This window comes from Thalassophryne amazonica, chromosome 2, assembly GCF_902500255.1.
Source record: "Thalassophryne amazonica chromosome 2, fThaAma1.1, whole genome shotgun sequence".
Lineage (NCBI taxonomy): Eukaryota > Metazoa > Chordata > Actinopteri > Batrachoidiformes > Batrachoididae > Thalassophryne > Thalassophryne amazonica.
In genome coordinates, this window is record NC_047104.1 from 148,796,996 (window position 1) to 148,821,145 (window position 24,150).

Below are 24,150 nucleotides of genomic sequence, written 5' to 3' on the forward strand. Positions count from 1 at the left end.
CAATTTAAATGTATACACTGTGACATATAAAAACAAACTTGACTGTAGAATGTATGTATCAGTGCAGAAACTATGACCCATACATTTTGGAGATGGTGAAGTCTGAAAAATACAAGTGGCATCATTAAACGGATAATGATGCTGTGTGCCAGTGAGTCATAACTCAGACATTTAATTTCACTTATACATCTACATTTATAAAAATAATAATAATAATTCATTTAAAAAAAAAATCAGTGACACTGATTGTGATATCATTCATGATACAGTAGTGTTCAGAATAATAGTAGTGCTACGTGACTAAAAAGATTAATCCAGGTTTTGAGTATATTTCTTATTGTTACATGGGAAACAAGGTACCAGTAGATTCAGTAGATTCTCACAAATCCAACAAGACCAAGCATTCATGATATGCACACTCTTAAGGCTATGAAACTGGGCTATTGGTAAAAAAAAAAGTAAAAAAGGGGGGTGTTCACAATAATAGTAGCATCTGCTGTTGACGCTACAAACTAAAAACTATTATGTTCAAACTGCTTTTTTAGTAATCCTGTGAATCACTAAACTAGTATTTAGTTGTATAACCACAGTTTTTCATGATTTCTTCACATCTGCGAAGCATGGAGTCAACCAACTTGTGGCACCTTTCAGCTGTTATTCCACTCCAAGATTCTTTAACATCATTCCACAATTCATTCACATTTCTTGGTTTTGCTTCAGAAACAGCTTTGATGTCACCCCACAAGTTCTCAATTGGATTTAGGTCCGGGGATTGGGCAGGCCACTCCAAAACATTAATTTTGTTGGTTTGGAACCAAGATTTTGCTCGTTCACTAGTGTGCTTGGGGTCATTGTCTTGTTGAAACACCCATTTCAAGGGCATGTCCTCTTCAGCATAAGGCAACATGACCTCTTCAAGTATTTTGACATATCCAAACTGATCCATGATACCTGGTATGCGATATATAGGCCCAACACCATAGTAGGAGAAACATGCCCATATCATGATGCTTGCACCACCATGCTTCACTGTCTTCACTGTGAACTGTGGCTTGAATTCAGAGTTTGGGGGTCATCTCACAAACTGTCTGCGGCCCTTGGACCCAAAAAGAACAATTTTACTCTCATCAGTCCACAAAATATTCCTCCATTTCTCTTTAGGCCAGTTGATGTGCTCTTTGGCAAATTGTAACCTCTCCTGCACATGTCTTTTATTTAAAAGAGGGACTTTGCGGGGGATTCTTGCAAATAAATTAGCTTCACATCTACAATGATCTCCAATGCTTTAAAATGGACAAAAAAACAGAGACGCGTGGAAGAAAATGGAAAACAACCATCAAAATTCATAGAAGAATAACCAAAATGGCAAAGGCTCACCCATTGATCAGCTCCAGGATGATCAAAGACAGTCTGGAGTTACCTGTAAGTGCTGTGACAGAAGACAGCCTATAATTTTTTGCACCTGCGTTTAAGTTTTTCCCTCTCCAATCAACTTTTTAATCAAACTACGCTATTCTTCTGAACAGTGTCTTGAACATCCCATTTTCCTCAGGCTTTCAAAGAGAAATTCATGTTCAACAGGTGCCTGCTTCATCCTTAAATAGGGGACACCTGATTCACACCTGTTTGTTCCACAAAACTGACAAACTCACTGACTGAATGCCACACTACTATTATTGTGAACACCTCCTTTTCTACTTTTGTTTACTAATAGCCCAATTTCATAGCCTTAAGAGTGTGCATATCATGAATGCTTGGTCTTGTTAGATTTGTGAGAATCTACTGAATCTACTGGTACCTTGTTTCCCATGTAACAATAAGAAATATACTCAAAACCTGGATTAATCTTTTAAGCACATAGCACTACTATTATTCTGAACACTACTGTATATGCCATTATTCCATACAAACTGTGTAAATGTAAAATACAGAAGCCAGCTCAGTCATTTAATTAAACTACACTTTTAGCAAAACTTAAAGCAATATGTCTCAAAAATCGAAAATGCACAACAAAACAAATGAGGAACGAATGGGAGGAAACTGGAGTCAACGTCTGTGACCGAACTGTAAGAAACCGCCTAAAGGAAATGGGATTTGCATACAGAAAAGCTAAACGAAAGCCATCATTAACACCTAAACAGAAAAAAACAAGGTTACAATGGGCTAAGGAAAAGCAATCGTGGACTGTGGATGACTGGATGAAAGTCATATTCAGTGATGAATCTCGAATCTGCATTGGGCAAGGTGATGATGCTGGAACTTTTGCTTGGTGCCGTTCCAATGAGATTTATAAAGATGACTGCCTGAAGAGAACATGTAAATTTCCAGTCATTGATGATATGGGGCTGCATGTCAGGTAAAGGCACTGGGGAGATGGCTGTCATTACATCATCAGTAAATGCACAAGTTTACGTTGATATTTTTGACACATAGGGTCAATGTCATGGCCTGCAAATAGTCCAGATCTTAATCCAATTGAAAATCTTTGGTGGAAGTTGAAGAAAATGGTCCATGACAAGGCTTCAACCTGCAAAGATGATCTGGCAACAGCAATCAGAGAAAGTTGGAGCCAGATTGATGAAGAGTACTGTTTGTCACTCATTAAGTTCATGCCTCAGAGACTGCAAGCTGTTATAAAAGCCAGAGGTGGTGCAACAAAATACTAGTGATGTGTTGGAGCATTCTTTTGTTTTTCACGATTCCATAATTTTTTCCTCAGAATTGAGTGATTCCATATTTTTTCCCTCTGCTTGGTCTAAAAAAGTAACCGTTACTGACTGCCACAATTTTTTTCCTGATTTCTTATAGTGTTTCTTAAAGCCAGAAAGTTGCCATTTGAAATGACTTTAGTTTTGTGTCATGTCTGTGATCTGCTTTTTTTTCTACAAAATTAAACAACTGAATGAACATCCTCTGAGGCCGGTGATTCCATAATTTTTGCCAGGGGTTGTACCCTCTTCTCTGTTGGTCATTATTACCTCCCATCAGTCAGAGGAGGCAACACATTAAAAAAGTAAAATAAAACAAAACTGGCAATGCCATAACCTCCTATGAAGGTTCGCCAATGACTCCATTCCTGCCTTTGTAAATTGTATGAAAAGTTGTACATCAATCATGACAGGTTGATGCTAATCATAAGTACCAGAAGTCTATGCTGTAAGAAAATGTGGGCTCAACCACACGCCTCTAACCATGTGGCAGGTCAACCTTCTGACATGAAGCTTTTACCGTCGAACACAGTCCGGTCGCTATTCCTGCATTTTTCGTGTCACCTCAGATGGAAACGGGGCAGATGAGAATTCGCTCTTCCAGCAGGACGCTGAGGATGAGGAAAACAAAGTACAGTACAAACATGGTAAGGCCCAACTTCCTGCTCATCCTCCAGCGACAGGCGGCGATGGCGATAATAACGAAGAGCAACATGAGAAAGAGAAGCACGATGGCGCAGAACAGGCCATTGGAGCTGACAGTTACCGGCTCGCCGTTATGGATCAGTGTGTAAATGAGCCATGGAATTGGCAAGCTAAAAGGAGAGAGGAGATGTGATGTGTTTCTGTCTGTTACTGTGTAGAAACACCATAAGTCTTTTGGAATCATTTAGAAATGCACTTCACAAAATGATTTAGTTTGATTGTTTGCGTCTCTCTTTCTGGCACTCACCCGACAGTGATGTCAAAGATGTTGCTGCCCACTGAGCTGGACACGGCCATGTCGCCGAGGCCTTTGCGGGCTACAATCACACTGGTGATGAGGTCGGGTATGGATGTCCCTGCAGCCAGAATGGTCAGCCCCATGATTTCTTCTGAAATGCCCACAGTTTCACCCACCTGCACGGAGACACGGGAACACACAATATCACCTCAGTCCAGGATTACTGTATTATTGTCCTCGGCGAAGCTTGTGTCTGTCTACATCTGTGCAGAGCATATAGTGAACTGGTAATATTTATTCATTTACGTATTCAATTTTTCCAATTTATTTAATCTTTTCCCCTTTACATTTCATGGATTAAACTGGTCATGGGCTTCTGGGACCCTTAAGGTACCATTAAAATCACAAAATATAGTACACTGAAAAAAGAACCAACTTAAAAAGCATTGTAATTGGTAAAACCTGAATGAATTAAGTTGTTTGAAATTACGTTTACGTTTGTAACTTAACTTGCAAATTTAAGTTCAAACAACTTAATTTTTTTTTTTTTTTTTAGAAACTGTAACGCTTTTTTAAGTTGGTTCAACTATTAGTAGCAGGTAGTAGTAGCAGTGGTAGTAGCTGTAAAAAAGTAAACACTTTTTCAGGGAGAGACCCAAAACACTGCACATTATTTTACATTTTTAATAAACATAAAAAATACTGCAGTATTCTGAAGTATGTCAGCCTCCCATCGTGCCTATAGCTAGTGGACTGTTATTAGTTTCTATGTATTATTAGTTGTAAGGGCCGGTTGTGATTCCTTGTGGAATCAATGGATATCCGATTGCTGCACTTGAGAAACTGCACACGGAATTCGAGTGTCTGGGTTTGTGATTGTCCTACATCAAGAATAATATCCAAGGATTCAGTATCTTTCTGGACTTGGCCATCTAACGTGTATCTGTATGTGGTTAAAGTGTTAAACTTCTAGAGACATTCACTCATCCTGGCAGTCAGCAGTGACATACATGTCTTTCGGTCATCTGCCTTTGAGACTGAGATGTACATGGGAAGGCCTTATGGAGCCATGAGGTTGCTGGACAGAGGTATTTGGCGATGCCAATATCTTTGCAGGAGAATGAAGGTACCAGTCTTTAGGGTGCCTGTGCTTCATGTCTCATTGTATGGGTGTGAGACTTGGATGATAATGAGTAAGTCAAGGCAAAGGCTAGATGTCTTTGATACTGGGTCTCTTTGAAGGATCCTTGGGTCCCACTGAAATGACTTTGTGTCAAATGGGTGGATACTCTGTGAGAGTCAGATGAGTAGTATCACTCGTATTGTGAAGGAGTGTCAGTTAGGGCATTTTGACCATGTGGCATGAACTCGGGTGCCTCGGTGTTGATCCCAGCAGCTGGAGAAGGCCAAGGGGATGTCCACATTTCACTTGGCTGTGGCACATACAGAGTTACTTTTGAGAGGTGGGGGATCTACCGGTTGACTGCCTGTGTTACTGCTGTCCAGGAGCCGAGGCGGGTCCATGATGTGGTGAATACAGCAACATGGAGCACTAGTGCACGCTCTCAAACCTGACCTGCTGGTAGCTTTTATATTACATGCATTCATTCACTCTATTTGGGGCTGTATAGTGTTTTATAAATGATTGTTGCATTGTGCTTTACAAAATCAATACAAAAAAGCAGTTAAAGCACATAAAATGCAACTGTTCACGTGAAAGGCCCACTGATGGCGTGGGCGACCCCTGTCTGTGGCACTGACACCTGTGCGGCTACACATATGAGTGCAAATGAAGGTCAACTATGCTTGAAGACTGGATCTGAAGACCCATATATATATATATATATATATATATATATATATATATATATATATATATATATATATATATATATATATATATATATATATATATATATATATATATATATATACGAGGTCTATTAGAAAAGTATCCGACCTTTTTATTTTTTCAAAAACCTGATGGATTTGAAACACGTGCTTGCATGAGCAAACCTTGAACCTTCGTGCACATGCGTGATTTTTTTCATGCCTGTCGGTTGCGTCATTTGCTTATAAGCAGCCTTTGTGTGAGGATGGGTGGAGTCTCTTGTCGTTTTTTCTTTGCAAGGAAATGGCGGAAGACTGGAGCAGCGCGACCATCAAATTTTGCCAGAAACTGGGCGACAGCCAGGTGGAAACCATTCGGATTATTCAGACGGCTTTCGGTGACAATCCTCTGGGCATCACACAGATTAAGGAGTGGTACAACCGGTTTAAAGACAACCGCACAACGGTGGAGAGCGCGCCACGCTCCGGGCGGCCATCAACATGCTGAAATGACCAGATCATTTCCAAAGTGAACGCTGTGGTGATGTGGGACCGTCGTGAGACTATCCGAGAAATTGTGGAAGAGGTGGACATCAGCACTTTTTCGGCACATTCCACTGTGACAGAAGATTTTGCCATGAAAAGAGTTGCAGCGAAATTCATGCCGATGGCCTTGGCACAAAGCTGATGGTGGAGCAAAAGCGCCTTCGTGTTAAAGTCTCACAAGACATGTTGTGACATGCTCACCTCTTCCACCATTCGGACGATTCAGACGGCTTTCGGTGGCTTTTCAGTCATGTGACTATCCGAGAAATTGTGGAAGAGATGGTGAATCACAGGGCACAGTGTAGCTATATCTGCAAAACTACATATACGAGGGCTGTCAATAAAGTAACAGTCCTTTTTATTTTTTTCAAAAACTACATGGATTTCATTCATATGTTTTTACGTCAGACATGCTTGAACCCTCGTGCGCATGCGTGAGTTTTTCCACGCCTGTCGGTGACGTCATTCACCTGTGAGCACTCCTTGTGGGAGGAGTCGTCCAGCCCCTCGTCGGAATTCCTTTGTCTGAGAAGTTGCTGAGAGACTGGCGCGTTGTTTGATCAAAATTTTTTCTAAACCTGTGAGACACATCGAAGTGGACACAGTTTGAAAAATTAAGCTGGTTTTCAGTGAAAATTTTAACGGCTGATGAGAGATTTTGAGGTGATTCTGTCGCTTTAAGGACTTTTCACGGTGCGAGACGTCGCGCAGCGCTCTCAGGCGGCGTCATCAGCCTGTTCAAGCTGAAAACCTCCACATTTCAGGCTCTACTGATCCAGGACGTCGTGAGAGAACAGAGAAGTTTCAGAAGAAGTCGGTTTCAGCATTTTATCCAGATATTCCACTGTTAAAGGAGATTTTTTTAATGAAAGACGTGCGGACGGATCCGCGCGTCGGGACGCAGCCGACGCGGTGCGGCGGCACAGGAAAAACACCTCCGTGTTGATAACCATTTGTAAAATCCAGGCGGCTTTTGATGGCTTTCAGTGGAGTGAGTATATGAGAAATTGTTTAACAGGCAGGACATGTTCCAACTTGTCCTTAAGGCTTTCAACAGAGGTGTTTTTCCTGTGGCGGAGCGTCGCGGCGGCTGCGTCCCGACGCGCGGACCCGTCCGCACGTCTTTCATTAAAAAAATCTCCTTTAACAGTGGAATATCCGGATAAAATGCTGAAACTGACTTCTTCTGAAACTTCTCTGTTCTCTCATATATATATATATATATATATATATATATATATATATATATATATATATATATATATATATATATATAATAGACCTCGTATATATATATATATATATATATATATATACACATTGGTGGGCACAGTTCTGATAACCGATAATTATTGAAGATAATGTTTTCATTATTGGATTATCTTTTTAGATAACTTTAAAAAACATTATCGGGCTAATGATCTCGCGATAAATTTTTGTCCGATAATTTTTAGTCCGATAACGTGGTAAATAAAGCTGAACAGCTACAAACATTTATAAAATTTAAAATAGGTTGAGCACCTCCCTGTTAAATGTTTCGTAGCAGATGTGTAGTTCTACCCTCTACAAAACAGAGGAGCGCTGCTTTATCCTCTGCTGCTCCTCTGCTGCTTTTTTAAACTGCTCTATCCTCTACAGGCAAAGGAGAACTGGTCACCAAAAAAAACTAATTTCTTTTAACCCCATACTGATACGCAGGCAATATCACCCAAGTCATCCAGAGGCATACATTTTTAACTTATGGTTCAAATAATAACCAAACTAATTTCGGACATCCATCCATCCATCCATCCATTTTCTTCCGCTTTTTCCGGAGTTGGGTCACAGGGGCAGCAGCTCAAGCAAAGCTGCCCAGACCTCCCGATCCACCTCCCCCAGCTCTTCCGGGGGAACCCCAAGGTGTTCCCAAGCCAGCGGAGAGACGTAGTCCCTCCAGCGTGTCCTGGATCTTCCCTGGGGTGTCCTCCCGATGGGACGTGCCCAGAACACCTCTCCAGCAAGGCGTCCAGGGGGCATCCGGAAAAGATGCCCGAGCCACCTCAACTGGCTCCTTTCGATGTGGAGGAGCAGCGGCTTGACTCCGAGCTCCTCCCGAGTGACTGAGCTCCTCACCCTATCTCTAAGGGAGTGCCCAGCCACCCTGCAGAGGAAACTCATCTCGGCCACTTGTACTCGCGATCTCGTTCTTTCGGTCATGAGCCAAATCTCATGACCATAGGTGAGGATCGGAAAGTAGATCAATCGGTAAATCGAGAGCTTTGCCCCCCTACTCAGCTCTCTCTTCACTACGACAGTCCAATAGAGCGACCGCATCACTGCAGATGCTGCACCGATCCATCTGTCGATCTGACGCTCTATCTGTCCCTCACTCATGAACAAGACCCCGAAATACTTAAACTCCTCCACTTGAGGCAAGGACACTCCACCAACCTGAAGAGGGCAAAGCACCTTTTTCCGGTCGAGAACCATGGCCTCGGATTTGGAGGTGCTGATTTTCATCCCGGACACTTCACGCTAGGCTGCAAACCGCCCCAGTGCATGCTAAAGGTCCTGATTTCACGAAGCCAACAGTACCACATTGTCTGCAAACAGCAGAGTCGAGATTCTGTGGTTCCCAAACCAGACCCCCTCTACACCCTGGCTGCGCCTAGAAATTCTGTCCATAAAGACAATGAACAGAACCGGTGACAAAGGGCATCCCTGGCGGAGGCCAACGTGCACTGGAAACAGGTTTGACTTACTACCGGCAATGCGAACCAAGCGCCTGCTGCGGTCGTACAGGGACCAGATAGCCCTTAGCAAAGGACCCCAGACCCCATACTCCCGGAGCACCCCCCACAGGCCGCCCCGAGGGACACGATCAAAAGCCTTCTCCAGATCCACAAAGCACATGTGGACTGGTTGGGCGAACTCCCATGAACCCTCGAGCACCCGATGGAGCGTGTTGAGCTGGTTCAGTGTGCCGCGACCAGGACGAAAACCACACTGCTCCTCCTGAATCCAAGGTTTGACTATCGGTCGAATTCTCCTCTCCAGTACTCTAGAACAGACCTTACCGGGGAGGCTGAGGAGTGTGAGCCCCCTGTAGTTGGAATACACCCTCCGGCCCCCCTTCTTAAACAGAGGGACCACCACCCCAGTCTGCCAATCCAGAGGCACTGTCCCAGACCGCCACGCGATGTTGCAGAGGCGTGTCAGCCAAGACAGTCCCACAACATCCAGAGACTTAAGGTACTCAGGACGGATTTCATCTACCTCATGAGCCTTGCCACTGAGGAGCTTTCTAACCACCTCGGTGACTTCGGCCTGGGTAATGGATGAGTCTGCCTCTGAGTCCCCAGTCTCTGCTTCCTCTTCGGAAGACGTGACGATGGGATTGAGGAGATCCTCGAAGTATTCCTTCCACTGCCTGACAACATCCCCAGTCAGGGTCAACAGCTCCCCACCCGCACCATAGACAGTGCTGGTGGAGAGCTGCTATGGACACCCTTGTGCTCGAACATGGTGTTTGTGATGGACAAACTCTGACTAGCACAGAAGTCCAACAATTGAACACCACTCGGGTTCAGATCGGGGAGGCCGTACTTCCCGATCACCCCCCTCCAGGTCTCACTGTCGCCGCCCACGTGGGCGTTGAAAACCCCCAGGAGAACAATGGAGTCCCCAGTCGGAGCGCTATCTAGTTATTTAAATTAACGTCATGTCTGAAGTTTTATAAAGTGAAAATATCAGATATATGTTTTAGTTTTAAAGTAATGTGCTAGTTTTTAAGGTTTTATTGTGGACATGCTGTGTCCAGGTGCATTATGGGTAAGATAGGGTAATCCCAGTTCACGACATGAGAAATGCATTTCAGACACTCTGATCAGGCTCCACGGACAACAGCATTAAACTCTACTGCCTAAAACTCTTGTGAATATATTCTCTGGGTTTACATTGTCATTGCGTTTGCGTTTATTAAATTCCATGCATCTTAAATGTTGTAGACACGGATTATCTGGAATTTTGTTTTGGCAAGTTTTTACGGTCTCTACTTTAATTTACATTTCTTATTTTTTACAAAAACTCTCGATGGAAGACATCAAAGTTTAAAAAAAAAAAACATTACAAGACAGGTCTGCGGTGTTTGCACAGGCACAGTGCGAGAGGTTGGACGTTTGTAACTCTTTAGCAGCGGGATACCCTCATGACCAATATCAAACAGGTTTGATTTTCATCTGACCATACGATCCCCGATCAGGCGGTGGTCGTGAGTTGTTAAACGCAGCTCGTTACTCCATGTATACTAAACGATGCAGGACGAGCGATTAACCTGAAACTCAGTGCGATCCAAAAAATCCTCACACAAATGATAAATCAGTTGAAAAAGGGTCAAAACTCGCACAGCGTAAACCCAGCTTAAGTACTGAACGTCTGGCACCAGTAGATCATGGCAGTGTTCTATTTATTTTTGACACCGGTTATATCAGACGGTTATCTAATTACAACTTGGCTTTTTTTTTTTTTTTTTTTTTGAAAATGCCTGCTTTTACAAATAAAAAAATGGAATATTTTACAAAAGCATATTTATCTGTAAACAACACATGACACACGTCACATTAATGTGTTGGTTTACATAATGAATGACTCAACCAAATCAGTGTTCGCGGGAGGCACATTTTACCCAGAATCCTTTGCGATCTGTCTGTGTTTGTTACAAAACTTCAGAATTTGTGCATTATTCAACATTAAAAGTTATACGCATGGCTGCATGCAAATGAAAAGTTTTTGACTGAACATTTTCCGTGAGTGGACAGACTGTGCGGCAAAGCCTCAAAATCATCTATGGGGGTCCGGGGGCATGCCCCCACCCCCCGGAAATTTTGAAAAAATGGTGCAATTTGGTGCATTCTGAGTGCAATTTGGACAGTTTTCCTTTGCCTAAAACAGTGCTATTTGACTCTTATCATACTGCCAAAAATGACTAAAGTGTATTAATTTCATCACAATTTATTTACTATTTTGTATGACAGTATGTGTACGTAATAAGTTAATCAAATCCTAAGTGTGTCTTACAAAATAAATAAATTATTAGAACCTTTATGCTATTACCTGGTAAAATAAATAATACACTTAAAGACACTAAAAGGCATGATAAGTATTGCCAATGAAAAGTCTTTTTCCCCGTTGTTGAAGCTTATCTCTTCTTCTGTCATGTAGGGCAAATGAAGTTCCTTCAAGCGGCATCCCACTTCCTTGGTCATAAACTCCCACACTTCTGGCAAATACTGGTCATCAACCCTGTACATCTTCACCTCTCTCCAAAGACTTGGTGTGCGGATGGATGGCATGTGGCCGTAGGCCTTCTCCACATTGAGTAGGTCCATGATACCTACATACTTCAGCACCTCAACCTGCAGTTCTACTGGCAGCAAGTCCATGGCTGTTATTAGATAAAAAAAATGGAAGTCTATGGTGGCATTCTGCATTCATGTTATCTGTGCGGCACTGCTGAGTTTTCTTTTTTAATGTTTTATTTAATTTGGAGATCACTTTTTGGGGGAAATTGTAAATATATTTAGGTATTGTAAATTAACTGCAGTTGTATTTACTGTCAATTAAGCAACCACTGAAGATATGTGCACTGGGGTGGGATTTTTACTTCTTCCCACTCCCTTTCAAACTTTCTTGTCATTTTTTGTTTTGCTTCTTTTTTGATCTTGTTTATTTTTTCATATGAGTGTAGAGGTACAGAGAGTACAAAGAAGCTTTGTTCATTTGATTTGCTTATATTGTTAACTGCCATGATACTGGAATTGACAACTAAGTTCGAAATAAAAAAAAAAAAGATTGATTGATTGATTGATTGATTGAACCACCAGACCAACTGAATTTGAAATAAAGTCTTGTGAAATACTGTCACCACAATCCAGCACTTTCAAATGCCACAAGTTTTAATATAAATGATAAAAATCATAACCAATGAACACTTTTACAGTATTAGCATTTATTTTACTTCAAAATATTTTATTTTACAAAATATATCTTGTCATTTTTGAATCGATTAAAGAGTAAAAACTTAATAAATCCGTTGTAAGTACTAAAAGAAGTTTATGTAGAAAGCAATTTAGCCAGAAAGTCGAGAGGGGGAAGTGTTGACTTTTTTAAGTACTTGAAAGACACTGGACTCATCGAGAGGATTTAGTACTGCTATAATGGACTGATGCAGCAGGTGGCAGCAGTGCGATGCCACTAAGCGCCGTAGAAGAAGAGAGGGGTAAGTTAGATTTCATCACCGGGACACGCGTTTGGAGAGGGGTGCGTTTCATGTCAAAATAAAGCTATAAAGTGTGAAAACAGTAAACAGGAGCTTCCAGCAGTGGGCAAGATGTTCAAAGACAGAAGTGCTGGCTCCTTGGGTCTGTTGTCGCTTTTGATGCTACCAGAAGCGATCGTGGTGTTAAAACTGTAAATCAGCTTGTTAGTAGTTGCAAATGTACCAGAGACAATACTGGAATTTATCGGTTATCTGTAACTTCCGATACTTTTTTGGGTGATTTATCGTTTTATCTTTATCAAAGATAACTTTTCAGTTACCTGATTATCTGTTGTCAAAGTAAATTTTTTGGTTATCTGTGCCCACCACTGTATATATATATATATATATATATATATATATATAGCTTGTTTGTGAACAAATGATTCACTGTGTTCTGACAGTTGTTTTGTTTTACGTTACGACGTTACACTGACACCCATAAACCACTTATAGAGCAGGCGGAAACTACTGTCAACAGACTCTGAAGTATCTACTGACCTGATGAGCCCACCACACCATCAGGTAGGAGAACACTGCAATCCACAGGATGGAGCCAATAAACGTGATGGCAAAGTACCTCTTAGATGCCTGTAAAAGGCAAACAAAGTTCAGAAAAACAATAAAATATCTGAAAGCACATCATGAAAGTGCTCTGCAAAGGTTTAACTAGGCCTGGATGATATATTGATTTTATCGATTAATTTGAGTTTTTTGTTGCGGATGATTTAAAAAAAAAAAGAGTTTTTTTCTCCTCTTACTGCAGCGCACCTTTTTGTCCCCAGGACCTTCTGTAGCTCCCCTCTCCCCATCCTGTTTCCTTCACACAATAACAAACATGACTAACCCTGAATGAAGAGCGAGTTTCGTTAGTGGTTTGGGATTGCTGCGACAGGCGTAGAACAAGTGACTGCAGGCTGCAAAGTTTGTCTAAAGCCCATTGCAACAAAACACAGCCACACAACAAACTTATTCCAGCATCTAAAACAGAGGCATCCAGCCGCGTGGGAGAAATGCCACACTTTACGGGGGGAACAAGAGCACAAAATCATTTATACCAGGCAGCACTGTGGTTTAGTGGTTAGCACTGTTGCCTCACAGCAAGAAGGTCCTGGGATCACGTTCCACTCAATCTTTTCTATGTGGAGTTGGCATCATCGCCCAGGTTCCCACCGGGTCCTCTGGCTTCTTCCCACTTCCAAAGATGTGCAGGTTAGTGTGAAAAGCTAGTATCTCACGGAGCGGTGAATGCTGTTGGACGTAGCAAATCACGGGTTTCGTCAGTGCTTGAAAAAATGTTGCAAAACAGTTTTTCATGTCTCAAAGACTTTGAACATGTTCAAAATTTTCTTTTAACATGTTCAAAATTTCTTTGCAAATTTATTTTTCCGCAAAGAGCTGTAAATGTTTGCAAACAGTTGCAACACATGTCGCTAAAGTTCTTTTTGGTTCGCCAAGCAGTCTTGACATCCCCGTCTTTTCTTATTTTCTTCCTCTTCTTTTGCAGCCAGACAAAGCAATTCTTCCTCAAGAGGAGCAAACCGTTGTGCTTCTTTCTGACAGGACGTCATTTCCATATTCTAGAAATCCATCTTGTAGATACGAAGCATCAACAGGCAAGTCTTCTGAGCTCCGTCGTCCACAGTGGTCAGGAGAAATCTGAATGCTGGAGAGGGTTTGCTTATAGGGGTGGTTCAATTCCAAGATTCGCCTGACATTCGACTGGTATTTTCAAAGGAGTTAGCAAAAGGTCCCAAACATTCCCAAACAGCAGCAAAAGACTGGCAAATAGTTGGAAATTGTTGCAAACACTGTCGCTACATTTGCTAACAGTTGCTAATGTTCACCAACCGTCTTTCGCAAACACTTTTGCAAACATTTGCGCAAATGTTGCTAATTGCCACTAAAGATGACAGAATGTCACTAATGACAGAAGCAAACCCTGATTTTTGCTAGCATTCATCAGAAAGGTTGGCAAAACCAAAAATCTCAATGTTCGTCGGCATTCGCTGCTCCGTGAGATTCCAGCTTAAAGTGACTGTCGGTGAAAGTGACTGTGTGAATGTGTTTGTCTTTCTACATATGTGCCCATGCGATAGACTGCTGTCCTGTCCAGGGTGTACCCCATGTCTCACCCAATGACTGCTGGGACAGGCTGCAACTTGCCATGACCCTTAGTTGGAATGTTTATACCATTAATTCTCAAAAATGTATAGCAGTTTATTTTTACATTAAAACAATTACAATCTATTTTACAACTGCTCCACTGGTCTAGTCAGTTTCTGAGTCAAAGACCAAGTTAGTTTAGAAATAAGCTTTCCATAGCACTATATTTATTACTATGATTAAGGATACAAAGGGTTCAGATGCAAAACCAGCATCTCAGTTGTTTTTAAACGGAGAAAAATGCCGTTTCTATGGGGATTTAAAGGAGAACACATTTGAAAATGCACGTCTAATCAACCAAGTGCATGTTGGCCTTAGTAAAAAAAAAAATAGTAGTTTTGGAGGTGCTGGGTTTTGCATCTGAAGCCTTCATATGTTTAATGGAACTTCACTGCTGGAGCTCACCTTACTTCCTGTAAATGAGGTGCATTCAAAACGTATCCAACCTTTGGCCGCGATTATGTAACATGAGTTCAATTCTTGCTGGTTGCTGTGTGCTAGGCCTGCTGTGCAATGGTGTTTTCAGCTTGATGTTCACTACTCACTAACGACAGTACTGATGGCAGTAAGGCCGGACGTCGCCTTCAAATGTTAGAAAACTTTTGCAATTTCCATTGCTGTGACTGGACAGAATAACAAACCTTTCATGGTTTGTGGCTCTGAAGCAGGGCAAAAGACTGCCTTCCAAACTGCATTCAGGTGGGAACAACTCCATTGCCGGGAGTGCAAATGTTGTACATGCCTGAAGGCAGCACGAGTCTGTGAGACCTCCTCCAACACCGAGCATCCACTGCCGAATTATTGCCCCAGTGTTCACTTGAGCATTCAGAAGTTTGTAAATCCGTATGTAACCGATGGCAGCAGTATGTTGCAATAATAAGGTTGCAAAGATCTTGAGAGAGACTTTGCTTTTGCTCATAATGAGATGTATCTTGTGTGACACATTGGTAAGTAGACACCTGTTAATAGGCCATCAGTTGGGACTGAACCAGCCGATATTAATTTGCACTGACAAGGGGCAGGACTGCTTTATAATTACTGATAGATTTCAGCTGTCTTGGCATGTCTTTTTGCACCTTCTTTTCTTCAGGTGTTCAATACTTGTTCCCTGTGTCATTTCACATTATTATGTATAACTTAATTTATGGACATCTATGGTATGATTTCTTTGTATGTGTGGATTGTTCCCGACATCTGGTGAAAAGTTCATGTCAGTAGCACCTTTAAAAATATATTTTCTGAGAAAAATGGTGACGTGTTCAATGCTTAATTTACCTGCTGTATAATAAAGTACTACTTTAAGAGCAGGAAACTGACAATGTGGATAATAGCATTTGTTTAATTTACTCTCCGATGACACTGCGACAACAACAGACAATCCTAGTCTTCAGGGGCATCTTGTCCTGCACATTTTCCATCTCTCCCTGCTTTTCCAAAAGCTGATGAGTTTCTTTCGGTGTTTGGTTGCTCTTGATTGGCTGAGCCCACTTGAATCACCAAATTCACCTGAGGACAGTGGTTAGGAACCATCGTGGACATTACAGTAGACTGCTGGAAAAGGATGATAGTCCAAGCTACAAAATTCATAAATGAGGCTGGAAGCATTTCAAAAAATATATAAAATGATTCATACGTTTTTTTTTCCTCTTTATGACGCATTTTTGGACAGATGTGACTAATACTCCGGTCTGACACATAGTCTGGAAAGTACAGTAGTTACACTTGCTGATACACAAGCTGATGTTTAGTGGAATCCATTCTGCCATGCAACCGGAGAACATAAATAATCCACACACACGGTCAAGCTCTTCCAATGCGTTTCCTACCTGCTCTCAGTGACACTTAGACAATGGAAAGACTGAAAACGCATTGCCTGGTCGAATGAAACTCACTTTATTGCTGTGCCCTTCAGATGGCAGGCTCAGTAGTTTGGTGTCAGCACAGATCCAGCCTGCCTTCTAATAACAACTCAGGCTGTTTCTGGTGGTGTATTATGTGACAGCTGTCAGTCATGTGATGCTTTGATTGCAATACTGACTAAGATCACCTTTCTGAACCTACAACATGAAGAATAAAAGGCAATATGAAGGGAAATGGTCGTCCAACGCAGTACTAAGATAATACTTGTTGTGCAGTTGCCGTGGCATTGTCAGGGCGGGTCTTACAGGATTACGGACATCAGGTAACGTGAGCCATAACGGAAACATGATGGGCAGCAGGAAGAGGTAGGTGGCCTGCTTGCGACTGGTTTCTGGCCAATCTAAAGACAGCGGCTCATTCTCCTCTTCTTCCTCATCCTTTTCCTTTTCCTCCCCATTCTCGTCATCACCGCCACTCCTGCTCGAGTCACTGCTTCCCTCATCGCCACTCTCATCCTCAGTGTTGTCGCCTGAGCTCTCGGAACCTGATGGCTGCAAAACAAAGCAAACACATGCTCAGGAAACTGTGTGTGTAGGTGCGTGTGTGTGTGTAATTCTACATAAACTAATTGTTATCTCAGCATACTATGAAAGCAGCTTGACTTGTTTAAGCTCCGCCCCAGTCAATCAGAAACGAGGAGGCCTGACAGACGAGAGGTGAAACATCGAGAAACTCAAGCAAGTCAGATGCCTTATATCCATTTACATAGTACAGCATGACCTGGACGGATAAGAATCATCACTCTTTACCAAAGTATTCATTCATTTTAGGGGCTGAATATACTTTTTAATCCAAAATCACAACACTAATATTCAGTCTCAGATGTTAAAACAGATTGTACAAAGTATCTAAATATTTTATATATTATATTTCAACTAAATATAAATAAATATTTTAATTGTCCTGGTTACTTAGTGTATCATAACAAACAGCACAGCCCAAGCAAACATAAAATCCTGCAGCAACAATCAGTTTGTTTGCAAAAAATCTAATTTATTTGCCTGCCACACCCACCCTGCAAAAACCAGTTGCTCCAGTATGTCACACCTGAATCACACCATTCATTCATTCATTCATTCATTTTCTGCCACTTATCCAGGTCCAGGTCATGGTGGCAGCAGACTAAGCAGCTCATCCCCACACTTCCCTATAGGGCTGCCACAATCAATTATTTTTGTGACTAGTCGAGTAATCGGATCATATGTAAATTGCGGCCTATCGCACCAGCATGCAGCTGCTCTTATATAACCATCATTAACTTCAAGCTTGACGTGTTTAAGGTTTGTGCCAACTAAAAATAAAGACAATTAAGATGACAGTTCATTCAACTATTATTTGGAAACAAAGTCGTCCACTGAAGAGGAACATATTTTTTTTAGCACTGTAACGTAGCATTATAAAACATCAGCGTCATCACATTTCCTATTCAAACATGACATCACTGTTATAATGTTACAGCAAACACACAACATATGTGTGCTAAAGGTGCTCTGACACGAGCATGCCTGTGGCTCATGCAATACCATGAACGTCATTGTAATGATTCCACCCGCTGTGTTCACAGCTGGATGTCATTCTTTGTTCTACCGGCTGCCATGCGCTCTACGCTGGATGCTGTGTATACAAAATAATTATTTTGTGGCACATTAATCATTTTTTCTGCAAATTGGCCGTTGAAAACGGCTCTAATCACTTCCTGAATCACAGAGGAGTCTGCAGCCGGAGCCGTTCACGCGCGCAAGCATGCACGCACCTAACAAGCTGCAGAAAGCATTTGGAGCTGTCAAAAATGGTAATTATTTGTCATGTTTACCTTGTCATGGCTTGATAAAACAGTTGCATATACTTTCCTTCTTGTGTGCAGCTGTTAAAGTATGTTGATAACAGATTTAACTTCTTGTTATAATCCTTCAGATGAGCTGCGCTCTGATGCGACCCGCTGACATCACTGCTCGCTCTATTCACTTCTTGTTTACTCCACATGATGAACTGCACGTCATGATGGAGATTAGATCGCGCCACATAGCACGACATTTGTGCGTGAAAGATTTTTTGAACATTTCAAAATTCTCTGTGCGCAATAACACGCACAGGCGCCACTCTCGTGTCCTGTCTGCACACGTTAAAGACGAGTTTACTCTCCAGCACAACACAGGTTGTGCTGTTGTGTGAATCAAAAACATGCGCTCGTGTCAGGGCACCTTATGGCTAATGAAATCATCATTGTTAATGTTTACAGCTAAGTAAGTAGCTCAGTATAGGCGTTAATGTTAGCAGCTAACTAACCAGTTAGCTTACTGAGACGACTCACTTCATGAGAATCAGCAAACAACGTGTTTCCTTCTCAGATGCTCCTACATCACTGTTGTACTGCTGTGGAAAGCAAGTTCTGCTTTGCAGATTTTGCATGTTTCTCTTTAATTTGGTTAAAATGCTCCCAAACGTTTGAGCTTCGTTGTCGGCTAGCCCTGATATTCTTTGGGCATACGTTTTCCAGTGATATCACAGCTGACCCAGATTACCACGACTGCACATGTGCGTCAAGGACAAAAACTCAGCGGAAGATACAGCAGCAGTTTTGAGAGAAAAACAAAGCTTAAAAAAATAAATAAATGATGTTGATTATTAAATTAGTCATCGACTGTTTTGATAGTCAACGTAATTGCGACTAATCAACTAATTTGGCAGCCCTACTTCCCGATGCAAAGCCAAGTCCGCTAACTCTTTCTTCCCAAGCAGCTCGGCAATATAATTCCTTCAGCATGTCCTGGGCCTTTTCCAGGGTCTCGTCATAGTTGGACAGGCCTGGACAGGCCTCCCTTGGGAGACAATCATGGGTCATCGTCAACAGATGCCCAAACAACTTCAGCTGGCTCCTCTCGATGTGATGAAGCAGCTGCTCTACTCTGAGTGCATCTGGGATAGTCCTCACTAGGGCTGTGGCTACCAAATATTTTTGGAATCGAGTGTTATATTAATTATTTTATCGATTAATCGAGTAATTGGATAAAAAGTACTTTTGTTTTTAGTACTTTTAGTTTTTAAATATCAACAGCGGCAGAGCTCTCCCTAAGCAATGGCACAATCTTGCTGTGCAGAAGTTTAGAGCATTCCTTCTCTGTTTTCCTGGGTAATTTTTTTTTTTTTCACGTCATTATGAGTTTCTGAGTTTTTTCAGTCTGTGAAATCCTAAGTTTGTGGACAGGCTGGACACCAACAAAGACAGTGAGAGGAAATAATTTTTTTTTTTTAAATTGTAAAAAGTAAGCAAAAGAACACAACAAAAATATGCTTTATAAAGAAGGTGATCATGATGGCGGCGGTAATCAGAGAAATATGCAGAGTTTTACACAAGTTAAGGTGTTTATTGAGGAAGCGCAAATTACATCAGTGTACTTGTGCATGTGTGAGGGAAAGCTATAAATCTACATGCAGGTTGAATGATTGTGAGGATTTGCATCATAATTGTCACCTAGCCCCCAAACCAGGAGCATGCAGGGGGCCCGAAGCCACGGCAATCACCACATGGCACAGAGCATGCCGGCCCCTGTGAGAGAGGACACGCACTGCAACGTGACCAGTGCCATGCACTACCACAGGCCAAGGCATGACCACAGGGACCACAGAGCAGCTATCCCGTGAGGGTGCAACCAACCAGCCAACAAGCAGGAGCTAATCTGTGAGCATGAGATACAGGACACAGGCCCACCAGACAGGAACAAAAACTCTATAGAGGAAGTGGGGCAATACCCCATCTGGGACTGTTACCTGGGCAAGAACCAGAGGTGCCTCCAGGTACTGCTGCGCTGCACAGATTACAGCTCCCTGTGTCAGAGCCAAAAGGAAGGCTCCTGCTGGCTGCTGGTGCCTGGCATGCACCGATTAAAGCTGCGTAGGAAACAAGAAACTCTCACACTGTTCGGGGGGGGGACCCCCCCCCCCAACAGCTGCCAGACACACCATCCAGGCCAAACCGCTTTATGACTTATACATACGCTGACTAAAACCTTTGTATCTCGTAAACTGTCTAACTCTGCATTAAAAATGCCTCCATGTAACCTTGCAGCTGGAAAAACACACCGTTTCTGCTTGGTGTCCTCCTTTTTTCCTCCCTAGCAAAAACTGTGCTAGCATTCTCTGTTCAGCGAGTGTTTTCATTGGAAAGGCTGAGATGTATTCATGTGTGTGTGTCTGCTTGCTGTGCCCCTGCCCTAGCTGGTGTGCAAAAGAGCACCTTCAGAACTGCTCTGGTCACACACTTATTCAAAATCCTGCTGTGCTGACTTTGACTTTGCATGTGTCTTTGAGGCCTCGAATTAAAAGCCTGTTATTTAGAGAATCAGTCAATTCGACTTTTCATTTCCACAAACAGCCTCAGACAGTCTAAAGTCCTTTTTTGCCTCCACACCGCCCATGGACCCAGCAGGCCCACTAAATGTCAGGCATTGGGGGGGCGTATCTCAGCTTACCTTTGTTGTTTCTGCCTGGTCAGCAGGTTTTTCAGTTTTCTCATCATTTTTTGGAGGCTGTGAGGTGGAGGCCTCAGCAGCAGCGCCCCCTGGTGGACCAGTAGAATCACTTGTCTGCTCAGCCTTTGGCTTGAGCTCACCATCTAAAAGAAGAGGGAAGAACACAAAGCCAGAAATTCAGTGCAGGGTAAGCAAACACGGAGTAAACAAGTAAGACTCCATTTTAAATCCAGTCAATGTCTGTTTTATTTTTAACTTTTGAATGAAGTCAGGTCAGATATGGCAGCATACATTGGTGCTGTATGTTGCCATATTCCCATGAACAGAATTCCATTTGGTCCCAACCTTGAGACCAAAAACAATGTTTTTTTAAGGATTTCTTGGTCCTGACTGTCTTCTTTTTGTAATTTAAGTTTAAACACATAACAATCAACCACACAACCAACTGCTTCACTTTGGAATGATTCCAAAGTGAAACGGTTGGTTGTGTGGTTGTGATGCATCTGTAGAAGGTCTGTGATTTTTAAAATGGTACATCTGCATAAGTGGGCCATACGACGAATTTGAATTATTTTAATATTGTGAACTTTTTATAAAGTTTTTGGTCTTGACAAGATGTATGAACTCTGACTAATCTTCATCTGTCAAAAATCATCTTGAAATGTTGACAAAAATGATTAATTATAGATGGATCTTTTTATCAGAGCATTTTAGTAGTTCATCTTGTAATCACAAAATATTTCCATCAAGATTTAACAAAAAAATGTAATAATCCATATCAACAACATCACAAGCTGTTTGACAAAGATAGGTAGTCAGGTCTAGGGGCATGTGCTGGTTCTGGGCAGTGCCACATCCATCAAATTATAGCACCACCCTGGGTCATAATTGGTTTGAGTAACTACCCAGGCAGTCAACCGGTTCATCCACACTTACCAAATATAGCCATCTATCTGCTACAGCTAGATGATACATGGGCATTACCTTGGTCTTTTCAACTTTATCGGGTTCTCAGCATTGAAATGCCTGCATACTGGATCATACTCAGGGAAGCACACCACATGAACATGGTGTCAAGCTGATGATCCTTCACAATGCAAGTAGCACACCTCACTAAAGTCTCCCTAAGAAACCATTTATTTGACACAAAGTAATTCCAGCTCTACCAAGGGTCCTTCAAAGAGATTTAGTATCAAAGACATCATCACCTGAAATGACTGGTTACCATCCAGGTCTTACAACCACACTGCAAGATTGGAAGCACCAGGACTCCAAGGAAGTGGACATTTGATCCCACAAACAGATACACTTTTAATGGGTGAGTCCAACTAGTCATCCAAAGTCTGGACCTTAGTCTTGAGCCAGGACAATGACAAACCCACACATTCAGCCTCATAAGTGCTGCAATCAGGGCATCCACTGATTCAATAAAGATCAAAGCATCTCATCGACAATAGGACCCAAGTCGTTGGACTCCATGGTCTTACCCAACACTTAGTCCACACAAGCCCTAAAAAGAGCTGGAGCCAGAACACGTGTCTGATGAATGCCAGAAATAAGTGTGAGGAAGTCGGAGATTCTTCCTTTTGTTAATCCAGGTGATCCACCCTTCCTTTTGTAGCATGGTGGCCTTGATTAGACCTGATTAAATAAAATATATTAATCCTCTCTCAACCACAAAAACCCAATGATGCAGAGACTGCATTTCCACCTCAGTGGAGAAATTCCTATGTCATCTGGAGATCTTCAGATAAGTTTTGGAGACATCACCCCATGGTCTAACACTGCCTTGCAGAGAAAAACAAGGTTGTAATTCGTGAACTACATGACATGATAATGGCTTAACGTCAGAATCTGAAGCTCTCCAGGACAGGAGATACCCAAACTTTTATGGTCAAGATAAGACAGGACCTCTCCTCATCCGGGGGGGGAACCCTTCCCCCACGACCAGATGGCCATAAATCGTTGATTCTTCACAACTAACTTTTATCTTGAGTAAAACAAAGAGAAGACCTTTGGTTTGAAATAAGAATTTACATCAGTATGTCTCTCATTTATATCTAAAGACTTATAATGTTGTTGCATTTATTCAAATGAAATGCCTTGCATGTAGTCATTCCATTTATTGATGTGCTCATGTTAACTGATGTGTGTGTGTGTGTGTGTGTGTGTGTGTGTGTGTGTGTGTGTGTGTGTGTGTGTGTGTGTGTGTGTGTGTGTGTGTGTGTGTGTGTGTGTGTGTGTGTGACCTTTCTGCAGCTCAACAAAAATATAAACACAACACTTTTGGTTTTGCTCCCATTTTGTATGAGATGAACTCAAAGATCTAAAACTTTTTCCACATACACAATATCACCATTTCCCTCAAATATTGTTCACAAACCAGTCTAAATCTGTGATAGTGAGCACTTCTCCTTTGCTGAGATAATCCATCCCACCTCACAGGTGTGCCATATCAAGATGCTGATTAGACACCATGATTAGTGCACAGGTGTGCCTTAGACTGCCCACAATAAAAGGCCACTCTGAAAGGTGCAGTTTTATCACACAGCACAATGCCACAGATGTCGCAAGATTTGAGGGAGCGTGCAATTGGCATGCTGACAGCAGGAATGTCAACCAGAGCTGTTGCTTGTGTATTGAATGTTCATGTCTCTACCATAAGCCGTCTCCAAAGGCGTTTCAGAGAATTTGGCAGTACATCCAACCAGCCTCACAACCGCAGACCACGTGTAACCACACCAGCCCAGGACCTCCACATCCAGCATGTTCACCTCCAAGATCGTCTGAGACCAGCCACTCGGACAGCTGCTGGAACAATCGGTTTGCATAACCAAAGAATTTCTGCACAAACTGTCAGAAACCGTCTCAGGGAAGCTCATCTGCATGCTCGTCGTCCTCATTGGGGTCTCGACCTGACTCCAGTTCGTCTTCGTAACCGACTTGAGTGGGCAAATGCTCACATTCGCTGGCATTTGGCACGTTGGAGAGGTGTTCTCTTCACGGATGATGCGAAGGAGATGTGTTGCACTGCATGAGGCAAATGGTGGTCACACCAGATACTGACTGGTATCCCCCCCCCCCCCCCCCAATAAAACAAAACTGCACCTTTCAGAGTGACCTTTTATTGTGGGCAGTCTAAGGCACACCTGTGCACTAATCATGGTGTCTAATCAGCATCTTGGTATGGCACACCTGTGAGGTGGGATGGATTATCTCAGCAAAGGAGAAGTGCTCACTATCACAGATTTCGACTGGTTTGTGAACAATATT

At 42.3% G+C, this 24,150-nt stretch overlaps 1 protein-coding gene across 1 annotated transcript in view; it reads right to left on the minus strand.

Annotated features, from left to right (window-relative positions):
* Nucleotides 1-3,066: 3,066 nt before the first annotated feature.
* LOC117504384 (sodium/potassium/calcium exchanger 2-like) overlaps nucleotides 3,067-24,150 on the minus strand; it is a 70,788-nt gene continuing 49,704 nt past the window's right edge. The window contains exons 9-13 of the mRNA XM_034163857.1: nucleotides 20,878-21,053; nucleotides 16,654-16,899; nucleotides 12,824-12,913; nucleotides 3,661-3,827; nucleotides 3,067-3,523 (exon numbers count right to left, since the gene is read on the minus strand). Coding sequence (XP_034019748.1) covers nucleotides 3,274-3,523; nucleotides 3,661-3,827; nucleotides 12,824-12,913; nucleotides 16,654-16,899; nucleotides 20,878-21,053 — 929 coding nt within the window. The 3' untranslated portion in view covers nucleotides 3,067-3,273. The remainder of the gene's footprint in view (nucleotides 3,524-3,660; nucleotides 3,828-12,823; nucleotides 12,914-16,653; nucleotides 16,900-20,877; nucleotides 21,054-24,150) is intronic.